Source organism: Schistocerca gregaria, chromosome 1 (assembly GCF_023897955.1).
Source record: "Schistocerca gregaria isolate iqSchGreg1 chromosome 1, iqSchGreg1.2, whole genome shotgun sequence".
NCBI classification, from domain to species: Eukaryota; Metazoa; Arthropoda; class Insecta; order Orthoptera; family Acrididae; genus Schistocerca; species Schistocerca gregaria.
Genome location: NC_064920.1, coordinates 730,332,977 through 730,355,697, shown reverse-complemented (window position 1 = coordinate 730,355,697; position 22,721 = coordinate 730,332,977). Strand labels below are relative to the sequence as shown.

Below are 22,721 nucleotides of genomic sequence, written 5' to 3'. Positions count from 1 at the left end.
CACATTGTCCAGTTCTGGGTTGTAGGATTGGGATGAAGTGAGAGAATGATCTAGCTCCCTCGTAGTAAAGGCAGTGTTGTAGCACTCATGATTCTGAGAAGAGAAGGGTATCGCCTGAGCCTCCTCCACTCGTTCTGATAGAGGACAACAGGCTGATAGTGGGTGGACCACCAAATCTCTGCAAAATAGCAGCCCAAGGAGTTCAAGATAGCAATAGGGTCCACTATGACATCATCTGCTATGGACGAGCTGGAAATTGGGGAATGGACCTTGGCCCCAGAGTGCTGTTGGAGGTTGGCCCACACGACGGAAGAAGGAGTGGACCTGTTAAGAGAACTAGTAAATGAAATTTAGCTAGCTTTTTGCTACCCCAAAGAATGCAATGACACTATACACAAAACTGTTTATAACAAATGCAGTTTGCCATCGTAGGATGACAGCTAAAAATGTGGAGAGCATGTCTCTGCACGCGAACTGCGTTGTAGCATGCCTCAGTCCACCAAGGGACATGGTGCAGTAAAGAGGTAGTGTGACGAATGGAACATTCTGTGGTAGTAAGGATAACGTTTGTAAGATATTGTACCTGGTCATCACAATTGGGGAAATGATGTTCGCTGAAGGTCACCAGAGAGGAGTAAAGCCTCCAGTCGGCCTTAGAAAGCTGCCAGTTCGGTGTGCTTGTAGGTGGTGTAGGAGTCAGGGAAAGGATAGAACACGGGAAACAGTTGCTCGAGTAAGTGTCTGAGAGAACAGACCACTCAAGAGGACAAGCAAGTCGGGCAGCCCAGAAAGAGAGAACCAAATGGGAATAGGTGTGCATAGAGCCTGAAAGGAATGTGGGTGCTCCCATGTTAAGACAATTGAGATTAAGCTGATTGAGAAGGTCAGCCAAAAGGGCACCTCCTGGACAGGTTCTGGAAGAACCCCAAAGGGGATGGTGTGCATTAAAGTCACTGAGCAGCAGAAAGAGGTGAGGGAGCTGCCCAATAAGCTGGAGGAAGTCCGCCCTGGTGACACCGAATGATGGAGGGATATAAATAGTACAAAGGGAAAAGGTAAAGTGGGGGAAGAAACATGTGGACTACAACAGCTTGCAGCTGGGTGCTCAGTGAGGTGTTTGACTATGAACATCACCCTGGCTGTGCAGCATGACTCCCCCAAGAGATGGAATGCTGTCCTTGGAGGGAAGGTCAAAGCAGACAAGAAAGAAATGCAAGAGCTCAGAGCTTTGCAGCTGGCGAGTGACAGCCTTTGAAGACTCACTGCTACAGGGCACAGATGCTGGAGGATCCTGCTCCATGAGATCTACAGATTGGTTGGTTGGGTGTGGGATTGAAGGGACCAGACTGCTAAGGTCATCGGTCCCTTGTTCCACGATAAAATCACACGAAATAAAAACTGTCAGTCGTTAAAAACGGAGAACTGAGACAAGGGACGACACAATACAAGAAAGACAGACAAAGACCAGACAAACGGAACTAAAATCACACCGAGTGTGAAGGTGGTTGGCCGACCATGAAAATAAGGAAAAGCCAACCACCAAATGACATTAAAACCCACAGTTTAAAACCACAGGCCAAAGGCCCAAGTCAATACAGGAAATAAAAGGACAAACACTCAAATCATACGATAAAAACCCCCTGCCCGAATAAAACTCAACACGAGGTCCGCCATAGCAACGTCATCACATAAAAGGGCAGGGAGGGTAGCAGGCAGCGCAAACGTCTGCCTGAGTCCTGTTAAAAGCGGGCAGTCCACCAAAATGTGGACCACCGTTAGAGCTGCCCCGCAGCGACATAGCGGTGGGTCCTCCCGGCGCAACAAATGGCCGTGCGTCAGCCACGTGTGGCCGGCAGGGGACGACAGAGTCCTTCCGAGAGGCCCGCATGGAGGAGCGCCACACATCGGTCGTCTCCTTCACCGCCCGAAGTTTGTTGGGCGTGGGCAGGGTGCGCCACTCGTCACCCCAGGCACCAAGCACTTTCTGGCGCAAAAGCGACAGGAGATCACACTCCATAAGGCCGAGTTCCAGAGCCGGTGAACTCACTGCCTGTTTAGCCAGCGTGTCAACCCGCTCATTGCCCGGGATGCCGACATGACCTGGGGTCCAAACAAAGACTACGGAGCGGCCGCAACGGGCGAGAGCATGGAGCGACTCGTGGATGGCAATCACCAGACGGGAACGAGGAAAGCACTGGTCAAGAGCTCGTAAACCACTCAGGGAGTCACTACAGATGAAAAAGGACTCACCTGAGCGGGAGCGGATATACTCTAGGGCGCGATAGATGGCAACCAACTCGGCAGTGTATACACTGTTCCCGGGTGCCAGCGACCGTTGCTCACAATGATCCTCTAGAGTAAGAGCGTAACCAGTGCAACCAGAGACCATCGAACCGTCAGTATAGGCCACGGCAGATCCGGGAAACTCGGCAAGTAGAGAAACAAAGCGGCGGCGGAGGGCCGGAGGAGGGACCGAGTCTTTCGGACCCTGTGCCAAATCCAGCCGAATGCATGGTCGGCGCACACACCAAGGGGGCAGACGGAGATTGGCCCAGAAAACAGGCGGGAGAGGAAAAAACTCAATCCCACACAGTAGAGCCCGGATGCGAACCGCGATCGTACACCCTGACCGGGGCCGCCTGTCTGGAAGATGGACGATCGAGTGCGGGAACAGGAGACGGTAGTTGGGATGCCCTGGCAAGCTACAAACGTGGGCAGCATAAGCGGCCAGAAGTCGGTCGCGCCGGATCCGCAATGGAGGAACACCAGCCTCCACAAGTAAGCTGTCAACAGGGCTTGTCCGAAATGCTCCTGTGGCGAGTCGGATCCCGCAGTGATGGATGGGATCCAGCAATTGCAACGCTGATGGCGATGCCGAACCATACGCCACACACCCATAATCAAGGCGGGACTGGATCAGCGCTTGATACAGCCGGAGAAGGGTGGACCGATCGGCACCCCATCCGGTGTGGCTAAGGCAACGGAGAGCGTTTAAATGCTGCCAGCATGTTTGTTTAAGCTGCCTAATATGAGGCAGCCAAGTCAACCGGGCATCAAATACCAGTCCCAAGAACCGATGCGTCTCTACCACAGCAAGAGGTTCACCGTCAAGGTAAAGGCGTGGCTCAGGGTGAACCGTGCGATGCCGGCAGAAATGCATGACGCAGGTCTTAGCGGCCGAAAACTGGATGCCGTGCGCTACAGCCCATGACTGCGCCTTGCGGATAGCGCCCTGCAGCTGGCGCTCAGCAACTGCAATGCCAGCGGAGCTGTAGTAGAGGCAGAAGTCGTCTGCATACAACGAAGCTGCGATGGACGATCCCACCGCCTCAGCGAGCCCATTGATCGCAATTAAAAACAGGGAGACACTGAGGACAGACCCCTGTTGGACCCCGTTCTCCTGGACCCCGGTGGAACTATGGGACGCAGCAACTTGCACGCGGAAGGAACGAGACGACAGAAAATTCTGAATAAAAATCGGGAGCGGGCCCCTAAGACCCCACCCATGAAGTGTGGCCAGGATGTGATATCGCCAAGTCGTATCATACGCCTTCCGCATGTCGAAGAAGACGGCAACCAGATGTTGGTGGCGTGCAAAGGCTGTACGGATGGCAGACTCTAGGGAGACCAGATTATCGACGGCAGAGCGGCCTTTACGGAACCAGAAGACGGAGCCAGAAGGCCTCGAGACTCGAGGAGCCAACTCAACCTCCGGCTCACCATACGTTCTAGCAACTTGCAAAGAACGTTGGTGAGGCTTATGGGGCGGTAGCTGTCCACCTCCAGCGGGTTCTTGCCAGGTTTCAACACGGGGAGGACGATGCTTTCTCGCCATTGAGACGGGAACACACCCTCAACCCAGACGCGGTTGAAAACATCTAGGAGGCGTCGCTGGCAATTCACAGGGAGGTGTTTCAGCATCTGGCTGTGGATGCGGTCTGGCCCAGGAGCCGTATCAGGGCAAGCAGATAGGGCACTCTGGAATTCCCAGTCGCTGAAAGGAGCATTGTACGACTCCGCGTGGCGCGTGTGAAAGGAAAGCCTCCAACTTTCCAACCGCTCTTTCCGGGAGCATAAGGCCAGTGGGTAATTCGTAGATGCGGAACACTGAGCAAAATGCGCTGCTAACCGGTCCGCAATCGTGTCGGAGTCAGTACACACCACTCCATTCAGCGAAAGCCCAGGGACAGAGACAGGTGGCCGATAGCCATGGAGTCGCCTAATCTTAGCCCAAACATGTGATGCAGAGGTACGGACGCCAATGGTGGAAACATACCGTTCCCAGCACTCCTGCTTCCGTTGGCGAATAAGGCGTCGGGCACGGGCACGGAGCTGTTTAAAAACGATGAGGTTCTCCAAGGACGGGTGCCGCTTTATGGCGTTGAAGAGCCCGCCGGCGATCTCTAATCGCCTCTGCGATCTCGGGCGCCCACCAAGGTACAGTCCTCCGCCGAGGGGACCCGGATGAACAGGGAATCGCAGATGCCGCCGCAGAAACGATGCCGGTGGTGACCGACTGAACCACCGCATCAATGGTGTCAGGGGAAGGAGGTTCGATAGTGGCGAGAGAGGAGAACAAGCCCCAATCAGCCTTATTCAGAGCCCATCTGGAGGGGCGTTCAGAAGAGTGACGCTGTGGTAGTGACAGAAAGATGGGGAAATGGTCACTACCACATAAGTCGTCATGGACACTCCAGTGGATGGATGGTGAAAGTCCGGGGCTGCAGATAGAAAGGTCGATGGCTGAAAATGTGCCATGGACTACGCTGAAATGTGTCGGCTCTCCCGTGTTTAAGAGGCAGAGGTCAAGCTGCGAGAGAAGAGTCTCGACATCTCTACCCCGGCCAGTAATCGCGGCGCTACCCCACAGGGGGTTATGGGCGTTAAAGTCGCCCAGTAACACAAAAGGAGGAGGCAGTTGTGCTATCAATGCAGCCAACACATGGCGCGAGACATCACCATCTGGCGGAAGATACAAACTGCAGACAGTAATAGGCTGAGGCGTCCACATCCTTACAGCGACAGCCTCTAAAGGTGTGTGATGAGGTACACACTCGCTGTAGACAGAGTTAAGGATGTAGACGCAGACTCCACCAGATACCCTCTCATAAGCTGCCCGGTTCTTGTAATAACCCTGATACCCACGTAGGGCAGGGGTCCGCATTGCCGGAAACCAAGTTTCCTGTAGGGCAATGCAGAGGAAAGGGTGACTGCTGATGAGTTGGCGAAGCTCAGCAAGGTGGTGGAAAAAAGCGCTGCAGTTCCACTGGAGTATCGCTTTGTCCATGTCCGAAAAAGGCGTGAAGGGGCCGAGGAGGCAGATCACGCCACTGGGTCACCTGCTGCCACCGATGGAGGACCAGTACAATCTGCTTCCATGATGTCTGAGGGTCATATGTAGTTGCGTTGTATTGAGCCCTGGAACGCTTAGAGACTGCTGGCGGCTGGCCGCCAGCAAGAGATGATATACCACGCTTCATTGCGGGTCATCCGCCCTGATGCCACCTACTCCGACCAAGGGCCCTCCCCACGGGCGCCACCCAGCCTCAGCAACGACCACCTGGCAGGATGGCCATTGCCGGGAGTCCCAATGCCCCAAGGAGATAGGCATCTACTCCTTGGCATACGTGGGGAGTTAACGGCGCTGGCATCGGCAGAGCAATCCCTGTGTAGTCAGGGGGCTACAACCAACAGGGTACATGGCGGCCCCACCACAACGGAGTGGCTACCGTGCTGGATTTCAGGTGATGTAGTCCAATATCGTCATTGGCGCATAAAGCGACACAGCATAGCAGACTGCAATAAACTGCACCCAAGAACAAATCCACGCCCAAGAGATGGTAGGTGAGCGGGACTGCTAAGCGATGACGACAAACCTGGCTACAGATGGTAATGCATGATGGACACATCGCTCCTTGCAAGGCGCCCTTCCCCAATCGGCTCGCTCTTCGGAAAATTTAGAAGGATGGAGGTCAAACCCGTTAGGGGACCATCTCACAAGGCCAAAACGTTTGAGACTCCTTTTAGTCGCCTCTTACGACAGGCAGGAATACCGTGGGCCTATTCTTACCCCCGAACCCACAGGGGGTGAGATCTACAGAGGCACTGGCATTTTCACTCTGTCAGTCTGCAGAGTCCAGGGCAGAAAAACAGTTTGTGATCTGCACCGGCAAGATGGAGATCAGCTGGGTGAGGGTATCAGTGGCAGCACTGTTGAAGAGGATCACTGAGTTGGCAAAGGGGAAGACCATTTGCCTCTGTTTGATTTGTTGGGGCCTTTCTGGCTGGCAGAGAAAGCCTCAGATGTTTAGCGCCTGGAGGGACATAAAAAGTCTTCACAGGAGTATTCCTTGTATCCTTTCTGGCCTGTTGGTTATGTAGCAGGTGACTTCATCCACTGAGGCGAAAGTTTGGTGGCTTGTTGCATAGTTGGAGGAGGAGATGGCGATGTTTCCGTGACACTGAGTGATTTTGAAACTGCGGTGCTGAATCTGAGGTCGCATTTCTGCGTGGCTGTGTCTCTCGTAGAGTGAGATGTAGCAAGTATAGACTGTAAGTACCAGACGGTAGAACGCAGGATTTTTGACTAGCCAACAACTTCTGAGGGACAGTGTAAGGCACTTTTTCCTTCACCCAGTTACCTTTGATCAACCACTCATTGAGATACACTAGACAATCTAGGGAAGAGGCTGCATGGTTGTCATTAGAGTTGATACTCCACCACGCTGGGAGAAGGAGGCGGATAATTGCCCTCACGAGCATCCCTATCACAGGACATTTGATTGTGGTTATAACGATGATACTGGTAGCAGCACATCGGATTCAGAATGTACAGTTGGACAGTGATAACTTCATAGCCTGCTTTGATTTTTGATAGTAGCACCACTCTATCAAAAGAGAGAAAAGTGTGTGTGTGGGCCTATGGATGCATCTATCTTTTTCATCACCTAATGGACTGCAATGATGCCCTGATCACAGAGATATGTTTGGATTTCTGCCTTGGTCAAATCATCAAGCAGCATAGAGTAAATGAAACCACGGAAAGAATTCAGCGTTTGAAGGACCTCAACAGGATAGCTGGGGAGGAGTGAAGCTGCAAGCAGTTGTGCTTAAGAACTAGAAGGTTTCCAAAAGCAAAGTACCATTGCATAAACAAGAGCAGGATTTTACAGTGCTGGCAATTGCATCATCAATACCTTTCTGAATAATAAACGGATTTACTGTAGCAAAGGACTGCTCTCTTCAGTACATAAATCATGAGAAAATGTGATGCAGCTGGGAGGGTCTTTGAATCATGACAACATTCCATTTACATTTAGTAGATGATGATTGGCTCATTGCGAGAAAATCCCCATGATTGCCAGCAGCTCTGATGGCACTTTCCTTCCAACTGCCCCCCCCCCCCCCCCCCCTCCACCTGAGGGGGTGCACCAGCCTTTGGTGATTGATCACAGCTCCTGAACATCTGACAGAAGGACCAATTGGAAATTTGGGAAGGTAGCAGCTCAGGCAATCACCCCTTACTGGGCCTGGTCTGTACCTGGGGGTACATGTGAACATGTGAACCCTACCTGTCGATCTGTGGCTGGGAATTGCGCATTACCCAATCATCTATTATGTGTCACACGAGTGGCCAGCCTTCAGGAATGCACAGTGTGGAAAAGAAATGGAGGAACCTCAAATGCCAAAGTGGAGGAAGAGGTTGGAGAAGGGGAACGAAGAAAGAAAAAAGGAACAAAAAGCAGTGGAGAGACTGTTCTGATGTCAGCTACTGAAAATGCAGAACACATTCCCAGAAAACATTCCAGACATGTTCCCCAAGGGAAGAGGACAGACATGCAACATGGAAGGGAAAAGATGCTGCAAAGGCTGGGGCCACATGGTAGCCAAGCACGAACCCGCCAAAGGGTGGCGAGCCCCATGGGGGGAGAGAATCACTAAACTGCATGTGCAAATGTTACTGTTAAAGTGAGATGAAAATTCAACTGACTGCCAGTTTGGCTTCATACCATAACAAGGAGAGACAGACTGTTGAAAACATTGCATTATCTTCAATTCAATATTATTATAGCACAGTAAAAGTCCAGCTCCAATGTAAGGCGAGTGATAGCACCTTTTAGGAAAATAGCAGGCAGGCCGAGATGTGCAGGAGTTTCTGATGTGGGCTATGAAGTACACCAGTTGTTCATGGCTGCAAACGGAGGCTCATGTCAGCACCAATGTGAAAGGTTACTCTGGTGAAGGAGTCTAGCTTCATATGGAATGAAATCTAAGCTAGCTCTTTGTAGGATTGTTCCTAGAATCAATCATGGTTCTCTGGTTTGGATCTGAGTGGAATACTTGAGACAGAGGGTCAGATGATTCTTTGATAATCTTGGAAGCAGATTTATTGACCTTCACTACTTGTTGCAAAATTGTAGGGACCTGTTAATGGATGAGGCTCTGCACACAGAAGCTGGCTACTAGAGTAGAGGTTACATGTGGTGTGTGCCTGTGGGATTTTTAGGATAGTGAAATCCTTCCTCAGTATGTTATGTTTTTATTTCAGAAAGAGAAAATTAATAATCACATCAATTAAAGAGAGCAGCTTTCATCATGACAGAGCAGAGAGATATAATGTTAATATAATATTAGTGAACTATAAGTGTGTCCATGGGAAGCTCTCAGAACTAGTTTCACTTATAAATAGTAATTATGCTCCCATAATCCACAGAATAAAAACATGGTTGAAACCAGATGTTAGTAGCAAAGAAATTTTCAATTCCAATTGGAATCTATATCACACATATAGGAAGGGTGCCGGAGGTAGAAGCATGTTTATAACTGCAAGTAACAGAAGAATATCTAGTGGGATTAATAAATATTTAAATGTGGACTAATTTGGGTGAAGGTGAGTGTTAAAGGTGGATCAAATGTTGTAATGGGATGCTTTTAACAGACCGCCTGCCTCAGGAGCAGTAGTGGTGAGACATTACCAGAAAAATTTGGAGAAGGTTGTGTGTAAATTCCCTGATCACGTTACAGTACTGGCATACCCCAGCAATGCTTTCAATTGCTAAATATATATGGGAGTTGGGTATACATACTAAGCTCTCTCCCCCTCCCCCCTCTATCTTCCCATTTTCACCAGCTCTCCATCTCCTCTTCCATACTCTCTGTCCATCTCTTTCTCTCTCCCCCCCCCCCCCCTCAATGTCTGTTTCCTCCCCCCCTCTCTGTCCTGCTACACCCCCCCCCCCTCTCTCTCTGACTATTGTTACTTCAAATGAAACATACATATAAACATACATTAAAAATATGTAGTCTGCAGCCACCTTAAAGTTTTTATTTATTTATTTAAATTTTATGGCCTTCACTGGACCACTCCAGCCAACTTTATACAAAGAATTTTTCAGTTTCCTGTCAGCCCAGTATTTCTTCATTCTCTCGGATCCCATTATTCTTTCTTCATCAGAAATCACCCTTCCTATTGTCTGTTTGTTGATTCTCATTTGCAGTCTGGTTTGTTTGTCTGTGAGTTTCCTGATTTTGTCAGTTTTGTTTCTTATGTCTTCCAATGAAATCTGTAGCTCATCCATATCTTCCTTGATTTTTATGATCGACTTAATGTTGCACTTACTATTCCATGATTTTTCTATTATTCCCCTGATGATCCTGTTCTCTGGTGTTCTGATTAGATGTCAAAAAATGAAATGCGTTTCATCCTGATTGTACTCATTATCGGTTCTATTCCCCTGTAGACCGTTTCATTTGTAACTACTCTCCAGTGTCTATCTTTCAGGTACAATCTGTTGATGCACATTCTGATGATTTTTCTCTCTATTTTGAGTATTTTGTCTATTTGTGCAGTGTTAGTTGTTCTGAAGCTGGTTTCACTTGCATATGTTGTTTCTGGTCGAGTGACTGTTTCGTAGTGTTTTAATTTTGTTGCTATTGACAGGCTCTTTCTGCTATAGGTGTTCTTGGTGATATATTGTGCTCTAATCAATTTGTTTATTCTGTTACATCATGTTGGCTTTTCATTGAGGTTATATGTTATGATTTCTCACAGATATTTAAATTTATCTACAATTTTTATTTCTTGGTTTCCTATGGCAATTTTGTTTATGAATGGTGGGTCAGTTAACATGATGACAGTTTTTTCAAAGGATATTGCAAGACCAATTTTCTGTGCTATTTCCTGTAGTGAGATAACTTGTTGTTTGGTTTCCTGAATACTGTTGGACAAGAGAGCAAGATCATCAGCAAATCCTAGACAATTTAAACTTATGTTGTCTTTCGGTCTTCCAATTTGGATGGTCTTTGGTTTAATCTTGTACCATTCCCTCATTATGTATTCTAAACCACAGTTAAACAGCAGGGTACCAAGCAATCTCCTTGTCTTAAACCTGTTTTTATGATGAATGGCTCAGAGTGTTCCCCCCTGAACTTGACTTTTGATACAGTGTTGGTTAAGGTGAGTTCTACCAATTTGATTAATTTTGTATGGAGCCCGAAATTTTTTAGATTTTTAACGTGGAAGGTCTATGGATACAGCCATATGCTTTTCCAAAGTCCACGAAGGTTATTAAAAGAGGTTTATTTCGTTTCTTGTAATATGCTATGACTAGTTTTAAAGTGATGATCTGTTCTTCACAGCTTCTCCAAGGTATGAAGCCTCCTTGGTATTCACTTAATTCTTCCTCTAGTTGCTCTTTGATCCTCTTGAATAGGATTCTGGAAAAAATCTTGTATGTGCAGTCTATCAGAGAGATACCTCTGTAATTATCTGGGTATTTTTTGGAGTGGGTGGATTATGGCTGTGGTCCAATGTTCTGGAAATTATTCTGTTACCCAGATTTTTGATAAGACTATGTGTAAGGACGTTTGAACAGTCTCACTGACATATTTCCACATTTCTGAAAACACATGGTCTTCTCGGCTTGCCTTATAATTTTTCATCTCTCTGAGTGCCATTTCCACCTCTTGGATTTTTTGAGGATTTATGAGATCAGGCAGAGTCTTGATGGGTGTGTCTGTATTAATTGCTAAAAGTTCCTGGGGTTCTTCACAATTCAAAAGTTTACTAAATGCTTTTGCCATGATTTCGGCATTTTCCTTGTTGTTATGTGCCATTTTTCCATCTTCCCTTTTCAGCATTAAGGTGGGAAGGGCAAATTTTTGTAACTGTCTTCCAAACATTTTGTAAAAGCCTCTGGAATTGGTTTTATGGTAATTTTCTTCTTCTGAGTCTGTGATTGTCTATTGGTTTCCCAGATAATTTGTGTGAACTTTTTCCTGGTATTTTTGAGGTTGCTTGCAGTTTCTTCTGTTTTGTGCGTTTGAAATTTTAACCATGCATGTCTTTCTTCATGAATTTTGTCACATTCTAAGTTCCTTAATGCTTATTAGAGTATCGTGTAACAATCTGATGCAGATTGGTCAAGAACTTTTCAAGATTTTTTATAACAATGTTAAACAACAATCTGTCTTTATATAGTAGTATAGATTGGGGGAAATTTCAACTTAGCAGCTACAGACTGGGAAACTTAAGTGACTATAGCAGGTATTAGAGAATTGTGTGAAACTGTCCTAAATTCCACATCCGAAAACCACCATGAATGGTAAATCAGAGAACCAACTTGTGAGGGCAACACCTTAGATCTCCTGGTCAAAAACAGGTCTGAGCTTATTGCCTCAGTTACAGCAGAGCAGGGAATTGGTGATCGTAAGGCTGTTATAACATCATAGAGTATGAGGATCAGTGGGAATAAAGAGAAAGGCGGTAAGAAATTTTTGTTTAATAAGTGCTACAAGAAGCAGAGTCCTGATTACCTGAAAAGTCAACATCAAACATTCATCTCTGTGGCTGAAAATATTGAGCATAAACAGACAAAGTTCATTTGTGTTGTACAATATGCCTTAGACAGATACATTATGTGATCAAAAGTATCCGGACACCTGGCTCAAAATGACTTACAAGTTTGTGGCACCCTCCATTGGTAAGGCTGGAATTCAATATGGTGTTGGCCCACCCTTAGCCTTGATGGCAGCTTCCACTCTCGCAGGTATACGTTCAACCAGGTGATGGAAGGTTACTTGGGGAATGGCAGCCCATTCTTCACGGAGTGCTGCACTGAGGAGACTATCAATGTTGGTCAGTGAGACCTCACATGAAGTTGGCGTTCCAAAACATCCCAAAGGTGTTCTATAGGATTCAGGTCAGGACTCTGTGCAGGCCAGTCCATTACAGGGATGTTATTGTCATGTAATTACTTTGCCACAGACCATGCATTATGAACAGGTGCTCGATTGTGTTGAAAGATGCAATCGCCGTCACCAAATTGTTCTTCAACTGTAGGAAGCATAAAGGTACCTAAAACATCAATGTAGGCCTGTGCTGTGATAGTTCCACCCAAAACAACAAGGGGTGCAAGCCCCCTCCATGAAAAACATGACCACACCATAGCCTCTGAATTTTAGTGTTGGCACTACAAACGCTGGCGGATGATGTTCACCGGGCATTTGCCGTACCCACACCCTACCATTGGATCGCCATTGTGCACCATGACTCGTCACTCCACACAACCTTTATCCACTGTTCAATCATCCAATGTTTACACTCCTTACACCAAGCGAGGCATCATTTGGCATTTACCGGAGTCATGTGTGGCTTATGAGCAGCCGCTCGATCATGAAATCCACGTTTTCTCACTTCCCGCCTAACTGTCATAGTACTTGCATGGATCCTGATGCAGTCTGGAATTCCTGTGTGATGATCTGGATAGATGTCTGCCTATTACACATTACAACCCTCTTCAACTGTTGGCGGTCTCTTGTCTGTCAACAGACGAGGTCAGCCTTTACGCTTTTGTGCTGTACGTGTCCCTTCAAATTTCCACTTCACTATCACATTGGAAACTGTCGACCTAAGGATGTTTAGGAGTGTGGAAATCCCGCATACAGATGTATGACATAAGTGACACTCAATCACCTGACCACGTTCGAAGTCCATGAGTTCTGTGGAGTGCCACATTCTGCTCTCTCACTATGTCTAATGACTACTGACATCGCTGATATGGAGTACCTGGCAGTAGATGGCAGCACAATGCACCTAATATGAAAAACATTTGTTTTTGGGGACCTGGATAAACTGAAAAAACTGGAGATTGTAGAGAGTTTCAGAGAGCATAAGGGAATGATCGACAAATACAGTGGACAGAAATACAATAGAAGAAGAATGGGTAGCTTTCAGAGATGAAATAGTGAGGCCGCAGAGAATCAAGTAAGTAAAAGGACAACAACTAGTAGAAATCCTTGGGCAACAGAAGAGATACTGAATTTAATAGATGCAAGGAGGAAATAGAAAAATGCAGTAAATAAACCAGGTGAAAAGGAATACAAAGGTATCAAAAATGAGATAGACAGGAAGTGCAAAATGGCTAAGCAGGGATGGCTAGAGGACAAATGTAAGGGTGTAGAGGCTTATCTCACTAGGGGTAAGATAGATACTGACTACAGGAAAATTAAAGAGACCTTTGGAGAAAAGAAAACCACTTGTATGAATATCAAGAGCTCAGATGGAAACCCAGTTCTAAGCAAAGAAGGGAAAGCAGAAAGGTGGAAGGAGTATATAGAGGGTCTATACAAGGGCGATGTACTTCAAGACAATGTTATGGAAATAGAAGAGGATGTAGATGAAAATGAAATGGGAGATACCATACTGCGTGAAGAGTTTGACAGAGCACTGAAAGACCTGAGTCGAAACAAAGCCCAGGAGTACACAACATTCCATTAGAACTACTGACAACCTCGGGAGAGCCAGTCATGACAAAACTCTACCATCTGGTGAGCAAGATGTATGAGACAGGCGAAATACCCTCAGACTTCAAGAAGAACGTAGCAGTTGTCGACAGGTGTGAAAATAACCGAACTATCAGTTTAATAAGTCATGGCTGCAAAATACTTACACAAATGCCTTACAGATGAATGAAAAAACTGGTAGAAGCCAAACTCAGGGAAGATCAGTTTGGATTCCATAGAAATGTTGGTACATGTGAGGCGACTCATCTTAGCTTTTGTAGACTTGGAGAAGGCTTTTGACAATCTTGACTGGAATACTCTCCTTCAAATACTGAAGGTGGCAGGCGAAAATACAAGGAGTGAAAGGCTATTTATAATTTGTACAGAAACCAGATGGCAGTTATAAGAGTAGAGGCGCATGAAAGGGAAGCAATGGTTGAGAAGGGAGTGAGACAGGGTTGTAGCCTATCCCCGATGTTATGAAATCTGTATATTGAGCAAGCAGTACAGGAAACAAAAGAAAAATATTGGAGTAGGAATTAAAATCCATGGAAAAAAATTAAAAGCTTTGAGGTTTGCTGATGGCATCATTATTCTGTCAGAGACAACAATGGATTTGGTAGAGCAGATGAATGGGATAGTCAGTATCTTGAAAGGAGGATATAAGATGAACATCAACAAAAGCAAAACGAGGATAATGGAATGTAGTCGAATTAAATCAGGTATTGCTGAGTGAATTAGATTAGAAAATGAGACACTTAAAGTATTAGACGATTTTTGCTATTTGGGGAGCAAAATAACTGATGATGGTCGAAGTGGAGAGGATATAAAATTTAGACTGGCTATCACAAGGAAAGCGTTTCTGAAAGTATTTGTATGGAGTGTAGCCATGTATGGACGTGAAACGTGGACAATAAATAGTTTAGACAAGAAGAGAATAGACGCTTTCGAAATGTGGTGCTACAGAAGAATGCTGAAGATTAGGTGGGTAGATCATGTAACTAATGAGGAGGTACTGAACAGAATTGGGGAGAAGAAGAAATTGTGGCACAACCTGACTAAAACGAGGGACCGGTTGGTAGGACCGTTTTGAGGCATCAAGGAATCACCAATTTAGTGTTGGAGAGAATCATGGAGGGGATAAATCATAGAGGTAGACCAAGAGATTCAGAAGGCTGCAGGTTGCATTTGTTACTCGGAGATGAAGAAGCTTACACAGGATAGAGTAGCACGGAGAGATGCAACCTGTCTCTGGACTAAAGACCACAACAACAACAACAACAAGTCTTTGGGGGTGTCTGGACACTTTTAATCACATAGTGTATGAATTGAGCAAAGTTGTGCATGATGGGAAAGCATCACCACAGTTTGTCAGCTGTGTTAAAAAGCTGCCCCTGAAAGACAAGAGTGCTTCACTGCAGATTTCAATATGGCAAAAGCCTTGTAGACAATCACAGACAGAACAAAGCCAAAATTAGCATAAGGCCATGAGTGAAGAATTCAATGAATTCAAGTGTAAAATTTTGTCTCTCCAGACACTCGGTGACTGAAATGGCATCAGTGCTCAATGAGCAATTGGGATCAACACTCAATGACAATAATGATGTTAAAACAAGGATAACAAAAAGCTTGTGTGAAATACTAAATTCCTTTTGCCAAAATTGTTCCACTGAGGTCTTATCATACTTCAGTTCCTCCTTTCAAAAATGGCACAAACACAAAAAAGACAAATACTGAATTGCAAAATAGAAAATAGACTAATATCACTCAAAAGAGGAAAAGCAACAGTATATGACAGAATAACCAAATGGTTCTACATAGAGTAAGTTAAAGCGTGTGGCCCTCTACTAGCAGCAGTCTCCCATAAGCCACTGGAGGAAAAAAGCATCCCAAGCAATTGGGAAAATACAAAGATCATTTCTGTTTTCAAGAAGGGTTGTTGAACAGATATACACAACTAAAGGCCTGTATCACCAGCACCAGTATGTTGTAGAATTTTGGAACACTGTTTATGATCAAATATTATGACATTTCTGGTGACCGAAAAATCAACATAGATTCTGCAAACACTGTTTATGTGAATCCCAGCTCATTCTTTTCATCCATGAGGTCCAAAAATAAATAGATACTGACAACCAGGTTAATGTCATGTTCCTTGACTCCTGAAAGATGTTTGGTACAATTTCACATTGTTGTCTAATGAACAAAAGAAATGTTTACAGAATATAAGACCAGTGAAATGACTAGCCTGAAGAGTGTATAGCAAATACAATATAGTAAGTCTTTGTTAATGGAGAGAAAACATCAAATGTAACTTTGGAAGTTCTCTAATGGAGTGTTATATGACCATTAATGCTCACAATACATATAAATGACTACATTTTGTGAGGATTCTTCCCATGAAACTGTCTGGCTTCTGCCTTTCGTATGATTAGTTATTTGTGGTCATAGGTACACTCCCAGATATGTAATGAATACGAATGCTTGAAAAGATTGTCCAGCAAATGTTTAATCATGCGTTTATGGGTCTGTTAAGCTATTTTTCCAATGTAGCTATGTTTGTTTATGTTGAAGGTCAATTGCCAATCCCTGCATTAAGCATTAGTCCTCTGTAGGTGTACCTGCATTTCACTACAGAATACTGAGAATCAGCTGCACAACTATGGGCTACATTGATGGGGAGAAGAGTCAAATATAGTACAATTCAGTTCCAAACTGCAATTTCCATATTTCCTGATACTGGTTAGTACTACATGCCATAGATAAGGGGTCTTTATAATGTCCATACTATCAATGCCATTGTTTAAAGTTACTTGAACTTCTAAATGTATTAATATAGTCAGGTAGTCCCTCATGAAGTAAAATTTCATTTCCATGAACTCTTCTGGGAACTTAAAATTTTAATTAATATGGTTCTTTTTCCATCTGACTATGATTCGTATATGTGTAGAGAGCCAAGTCACATCATGGTTTGGAGCCCAAGTTAAACTGTAGATCATGCTATAACTGGCTAGATAAGTCAGTTCAAAAGATGGCTATACCGCCTGCAATAGGATGACTGGTAAAACAATGTGTGGTTTGAAGCAACCTTCTGACTACTACTTCATTTTACTTTATATTAGCAGTTCACACTTTCCAACACATAGTGCAGCACTCCCAACATGGCTCTGTGCTGCATAAACTATCCAAATATCTTTTGTTTGAAAAATATAGTAACTCTGATTTACGTAATTCTTTTATTACTTAACTCAGTATATAATTGAAAATGGGCATGAACTGGTCTCTTGATTATTTAGCATTTTCCTAAACAAAATCAGCATTATGAGACAAAGCTTTAGTTATTATCTTGTTTACTCTTCAAGGGTAAGAGCAACTAGACAACCCCGCTTTCACTTTCAGTTACCTCCTATGAATAATACAGTCCTGTTGTGACTGCACGCTTCAACTATAAATAATTATTGCCATTTCCCCAACAAATCTTCTCTCTCAGGACAGAATCATACAGACATTTTTGCGAACATTGGAAATCCTGTTGCATAACCACCTCCTGGTGGGTCACAATATCTACAGTGGAATGATCCTTCCTGAACCTATGCATGATGGCTATCCATTGTAAGTTCCTAATATCTTTCCTAAGCAGCTTCTGAGGACAATACTATGATAACCTCCATACCCAATTTCAGAAAAAGAATTATGGTGGCTTCCCTCCACAAGTCAGCCTATATATGGCTGAAAAGGCAAAGTAGTTTTCTTTTGCATTCTCTGCAAGGTGCTGCAAAATAGTTTTCTCTATCTTACTGTGAACAAGTTCCACGTCGCATGCTGCACACAATGTTGAATCCAGCCACTACAGTGATAAGGGACAACTTTAATGTTACTCACTCTTGGAACAGAAGTCGTACTTGCCCAACTGGGCAAAAATTCTATGATGATGAATGACCAGATCCTGGCTACTGGTAGCCATTACCTCTGTAAAATGTTCCAGCAACACCTGGACTACGCTGGTCGTAAGAGAACGGTTTCTCATTATACCAGTTTTTAGCATCTCCCACTTCTCCCATACTCTCTCCTGATGGTCTCACGTACTAATGTAGACTTCCTGTTTGTTTGGCCCTGAGTGGAGATTTCAACTTTCAGTGTTAATTTCTTTGCCACAGATGCTAAAGACATTACAGAAGAAAAGGAGACTGTATTCGTCTTGTAGGCTTTTTCAACTACATATATAGAACATTGATTTTGATGTGTTGATTCTATGCACCTTTCTTTCCTCAAGGCACAGAGAGCGTTTGTGGCAACAAGCAGCACAATATCCTGAGCAATTCACACAGACCTAGGGTACTGAACAAGTGATTCTTCACGGGTTGTTCCACCACAGCTATAACATGTTGCTTCCTCCTTGAGGCTAGTGCGCTCACAGCATTGCCATTTATAACAATGCATGGGAATTGGAATATATATCCATACTTTAAAATGGAGGACATCTGCCTTGATATACTCTGACTAAAGCAATGAATCAAAAGTTATAATAAATGCAGCCATTTCTTTACAATTTGCCAATTTACCCATTTCATGATATTCTTCATCTCCATATCATTCTTCAGAACACTTTCTTTGAAGTTTCTGTACCTCAACAGCTATTGGCCTCACTGAGACATGACGTACGACAAGATTTGTACCATCGTCAAAATGCAAGCTGATAAGCCAAGATTGCCTCTCTCTGTGGCCTCTGACGTTACACCTTCACACCACTTGGTCATCACTGAAGCATGTACACAACTTATGGCAACAGATGAGTTATGATGTTCACCAAACTCCAGCTTAAGGACCTCAGATTCACCAACATACCCAGCCAAGACAGGAAGAATTCCCAGAGGTGCTCAATAACTGGCACAGCACAGGAGCCATCTGCAGCTTATTGAACATCAGGGGAACAGCAGGCATGACCCCTTGTTGTCAGAGAGAAGCTGGTCAGTCTCTATCATGTTCTTTACTTTTATTTTGGAAATGCAGAATTTATTATTAGTTTCCATAATTGCACCCAAGCACCCAGCAGTAGCATTTGGAACTTGGGAGTAATTCTTTCTTACCCAGAATGATATAGAATTATTATTTTACCAACTGACTTCTGGCAGTGAAATTTCATCTGTCTTGGAGAAGCTAAGAGTTGTCGACATATCTGCTTCAAACTAGATGCATCTAGTAAGTCAGTCACTACTATGATATATAGAGGTGTTATAATTGGTATGAGAAATATCTACAATATGCATTCCATACTTGAGTGAATGCTAGAGAAAATAATGTCAGAACACCGCAGATGCAAATAAAGTCATTAAAAATATTGTCTAAAGATTAGTATAACTGCTACTGCTAAAATACTAGTAATCACTTGGTATGCAAATACACTGCTTTTTTATGGAATTAAAAATTTTTCCCATCATTATTTCGAAAAGCTCAGTTGTTCTAAAATTATCTGCTTCCACGAAATAATCTAGTGCTAATTGCATATGTGATGTGTGTAAATTTTTACTATAATATATACCTTACTATAATATCCCTTGCTGAAAACCAAATTGATTGTTTAGAATAACAGAATATTTTGCAATGAAGTTTTGCTCAAATCCAAAACTTCATTGCAAAATATTCTGTTATTCTAAACAATCAATTTGGTTTTCAGCAAGGGAAAAACACCGTAGATGCAGTTAACAGTTTCATTGAGAAAATAAGTACGTCATTAGACAAGAGAAATAAGGTGGCAGGAATTTTCTGCGACCTCACAAAGGCATTCGATTCCGTAAACCACGCATTGCTTGTTTACAAACTTGAAAAGTATGGCATTGGCGGCAGTGCCCTACAATGGCTTAAATCCTACTTATCCAACAGAAAGCAAAGAGTTAGCATTTCTTCAAATGGCGCATATTATTTTTCTGACTGGAAAACAATTACTCAGGGTGTTCCACAAGGCTCCATATTAGGCCCAGTCCTATTTCTCTTTTATGTTAATGACTTACCATTAAATATCAGCTCCCCATCAGTTCTGTTCGCAGATGATACTTCTGTCTTAGTTGAAGATCAGGATTCAGAAAAAATTCTCAAATCTGTGATCAGTACCCTCAGTACCTTAGAAACTTGGTTTCAGCTAAATGGGCTGAATCTAAACATATCTAAGACTCACGTGATGCAGTTCAAAACCAAACAGTCAACATGTGAGCAAATTAAGATTGTACACAACAACCAAGTTATAGAAGAAGTTGACTCAGTCAAATTCTTAGGTCTAAAAGTAGATGAAAATTTGAGGTGGCAGGCACACATTGAATACCTTGCAAACAAATTGAGCAGCTTTGCATTTGCAATGCAAATATTATCAACTGCAACGGACATTGACACGCGGAAAGTAGCATATACAAGCTACTTTGAATCCATTATTAGGTATGGTATTGTTTTTTGGGGTAACTCGACAAACATAGTGCGGATACTAAAAATACAGAAAAAAATCATACGAAATATGTGCACTGCCAATCACAAAGAACCATGTCGACCATTATTTAGGAAACTCAAAATATTAACTCTGCCATCCTTATACATATATGAGATTATTATATTTTTGTACTCCAGACGCGACTTATTTGAGGGAAACCATTTTGTCCATTCACATGATACCAGAAACAAAGAAAATTTTATGCTCCCCACCCACCGCCTCAGACTGTTTGCCCAGGGACCTCAATACATGGGAATGAAAATTTTTAATAAATTAAAAGGGAACAAGTTGATGCAGATGAATTTAGGTTCACTTAAAAGAAAGCTATATGAGGTACTGACAATGAAGTGTTATTACTCAGTGGATGAATTCATGCAGGACAATCTGGAAATTTGAGCTGGGTACAATGTGTTACATGTTCCAAGAAATATCCTTATAGTGTTGTTATTTATTATAGTGCTATCATTAATTAATGTAAAAATCATTGTAATTGTTTTATAAATTTTTGACATGTCTCCTGTACGCAAACCAAATGGATTGCAAATGTACGTCATGAGATGAATAAAACACAATTCACAATTCACAATTCACCATGAAGCAGACAGAAGTACTACAAACAGTTCCTGTCTTTTTAGGAAAATTTAGCATGTGCACTTTTTATTTCTCAACAGAGTTATGAAAAAGATTATACCTGCTTCTCCTTGAATGATCTTTTCACTTTACTACGAGCTTTCTGCTTAAGCATAATGTAATTTTTTGTTTTTCTTTTTTCTCTGTTCGTTTTACTTGAAAATGGATTCTTGCGGCGATCTTGAAATCCATACTTTTCTCTTCCCTCTTGACCTTTCTGAAACAAAAATGAGACATCTGGCTTATTGTGCTACATAAATGAGCATTAGGTATTATTGAAAAGATAAGTAAATTTGTAGTTGTAACAGGAAATGTTTCTTGTTACATTAATATTTACTGCAAAGGATCCAAGTCACTGATATAAATAATAGTAATAATAATAATCACATACATTCAGCAACAGAAAGATTCACATTAAGCAGAAAGGAAGGGGATTTATCGACATAAAAAACCTTCATTATGGACAAGTAGACAATTTAAGAAAATTCTTTCTAGAACGAGAAGAAACTAGCAAAATAGACAAAGCAATCACTCATATAAATACATCGGCTACACCACTGCCATTTCATAACCACTTCTACAACCCTTTAGATCACATCAACAGATACAAAGAAAGTAAATTGGAAAAAGAAAACAATACATGGCAAGCATCCGTATCATCTAACACAGCCACACATCGATCAAGACGCATCCAACACATGGCTAAGAAAAGGCAATATATACAGTGAGACGGAAGGATTCATGATTGCAATACAGGATCAAACAATAAACACCAGATATTACAGCAAGCATACTATTAAAGAGCCCAATACCACAACAGATAAATGCAGACATTGCAAACAACAAATAGAAACAGTAGATCACATCACAAGCGGATGTACAATACTAGCAAATACAGAACACCCCAGAAGACACGACAATGTAGCAAAAATAATACATCAACAGCTTGCCTTAGGACTGGAGTAGGTGGTGGTGGGAGGATGCATGGGACAGGTTTTACACCGGGGGCGGTTACAAGGGTAGGAGCCAGAGGGTAGGGAAAGTGGTTTGGGGATTTCATAGGGATGAACCAAGAGGTTACGAAGGTTATTAAGGTTGGTTCATCCCTATGAAATCCCCAAACCACTTTCCCTACCCTCTGGCTCCTACCCTTGTCACCGCCCCCGGTGTAAAACCTGTCCCATGCACCGTCCCACCACCACCTACTCCAGTCCTGTAACACGGAAGGTGTACACGATCAAAGGCAGAGCCACGTGTGACAGCACCCACGTGATTTACCAACTGACCTGCCTACACTGTGAAGCTTTCTATGTGGGAATGACCAGCAACAAACTGTCCATTCGCATGAACGGACACAGGCAGACAGAGTTTGTTGGTAATGAGGATCACCCTGTGGCTAAACATGCCTTGGTGCACGGCCAGCACATCTTGGCACAGTGTTACACCGTCCGGGTTATCTGGATACTTCCCACTGACACCAACCTATCAGAACTCCGGAGATGGGAACTTGCTCTTCAATATATCCTCTCTTCTCGTTACCCGCCAGGCCTCAACCTCCGCTAATTTGAAATTGCTGCCGCTCATACCTCACCTGTCATTCAATAACATCTTTGCCTCTGTACTTCCACCTCGACTGACATCTCTACCCAAGAAAGAAAGAATTAACGGTCCACATTAACAAGTGCAATACTGAGCAAAAGTTAAGGACTGTGGCATCGTGGTTAAGTGGTCACAGTGTTAGGACTGCCTAGTGGACGAGCTGTGTTCAAAACTCCTTCGCACCAGTTATCATTATTATTATTATTTTTTTTTACAATATTCTGAACCGTCTATC

General features: G+C 43.6%; 1 protein-coding gene across 1 annotated transcript in view; it reads right to left on the bottom strand.

The window, feature by feature from the left end:
- The window catches only part of LOC126267044 (protein SDA1 homolog), a 173,678-nt gene that overhangs the window by 8,720 nt on the left and 142,237 nt on the right, over window positions 1-22,721 (bottom strand). Inside the window, exon 19 of the mRNA XM_049971869.1 lies at window positions 20,949-21,104. Coding sequence (XP_049827826.1) covers window positions 20,949-21,104 — 156 coding nt within the window. The remainder of the gene's footprint in view (window positions 1-20,948; window positions 21,105-22,721) is intronic.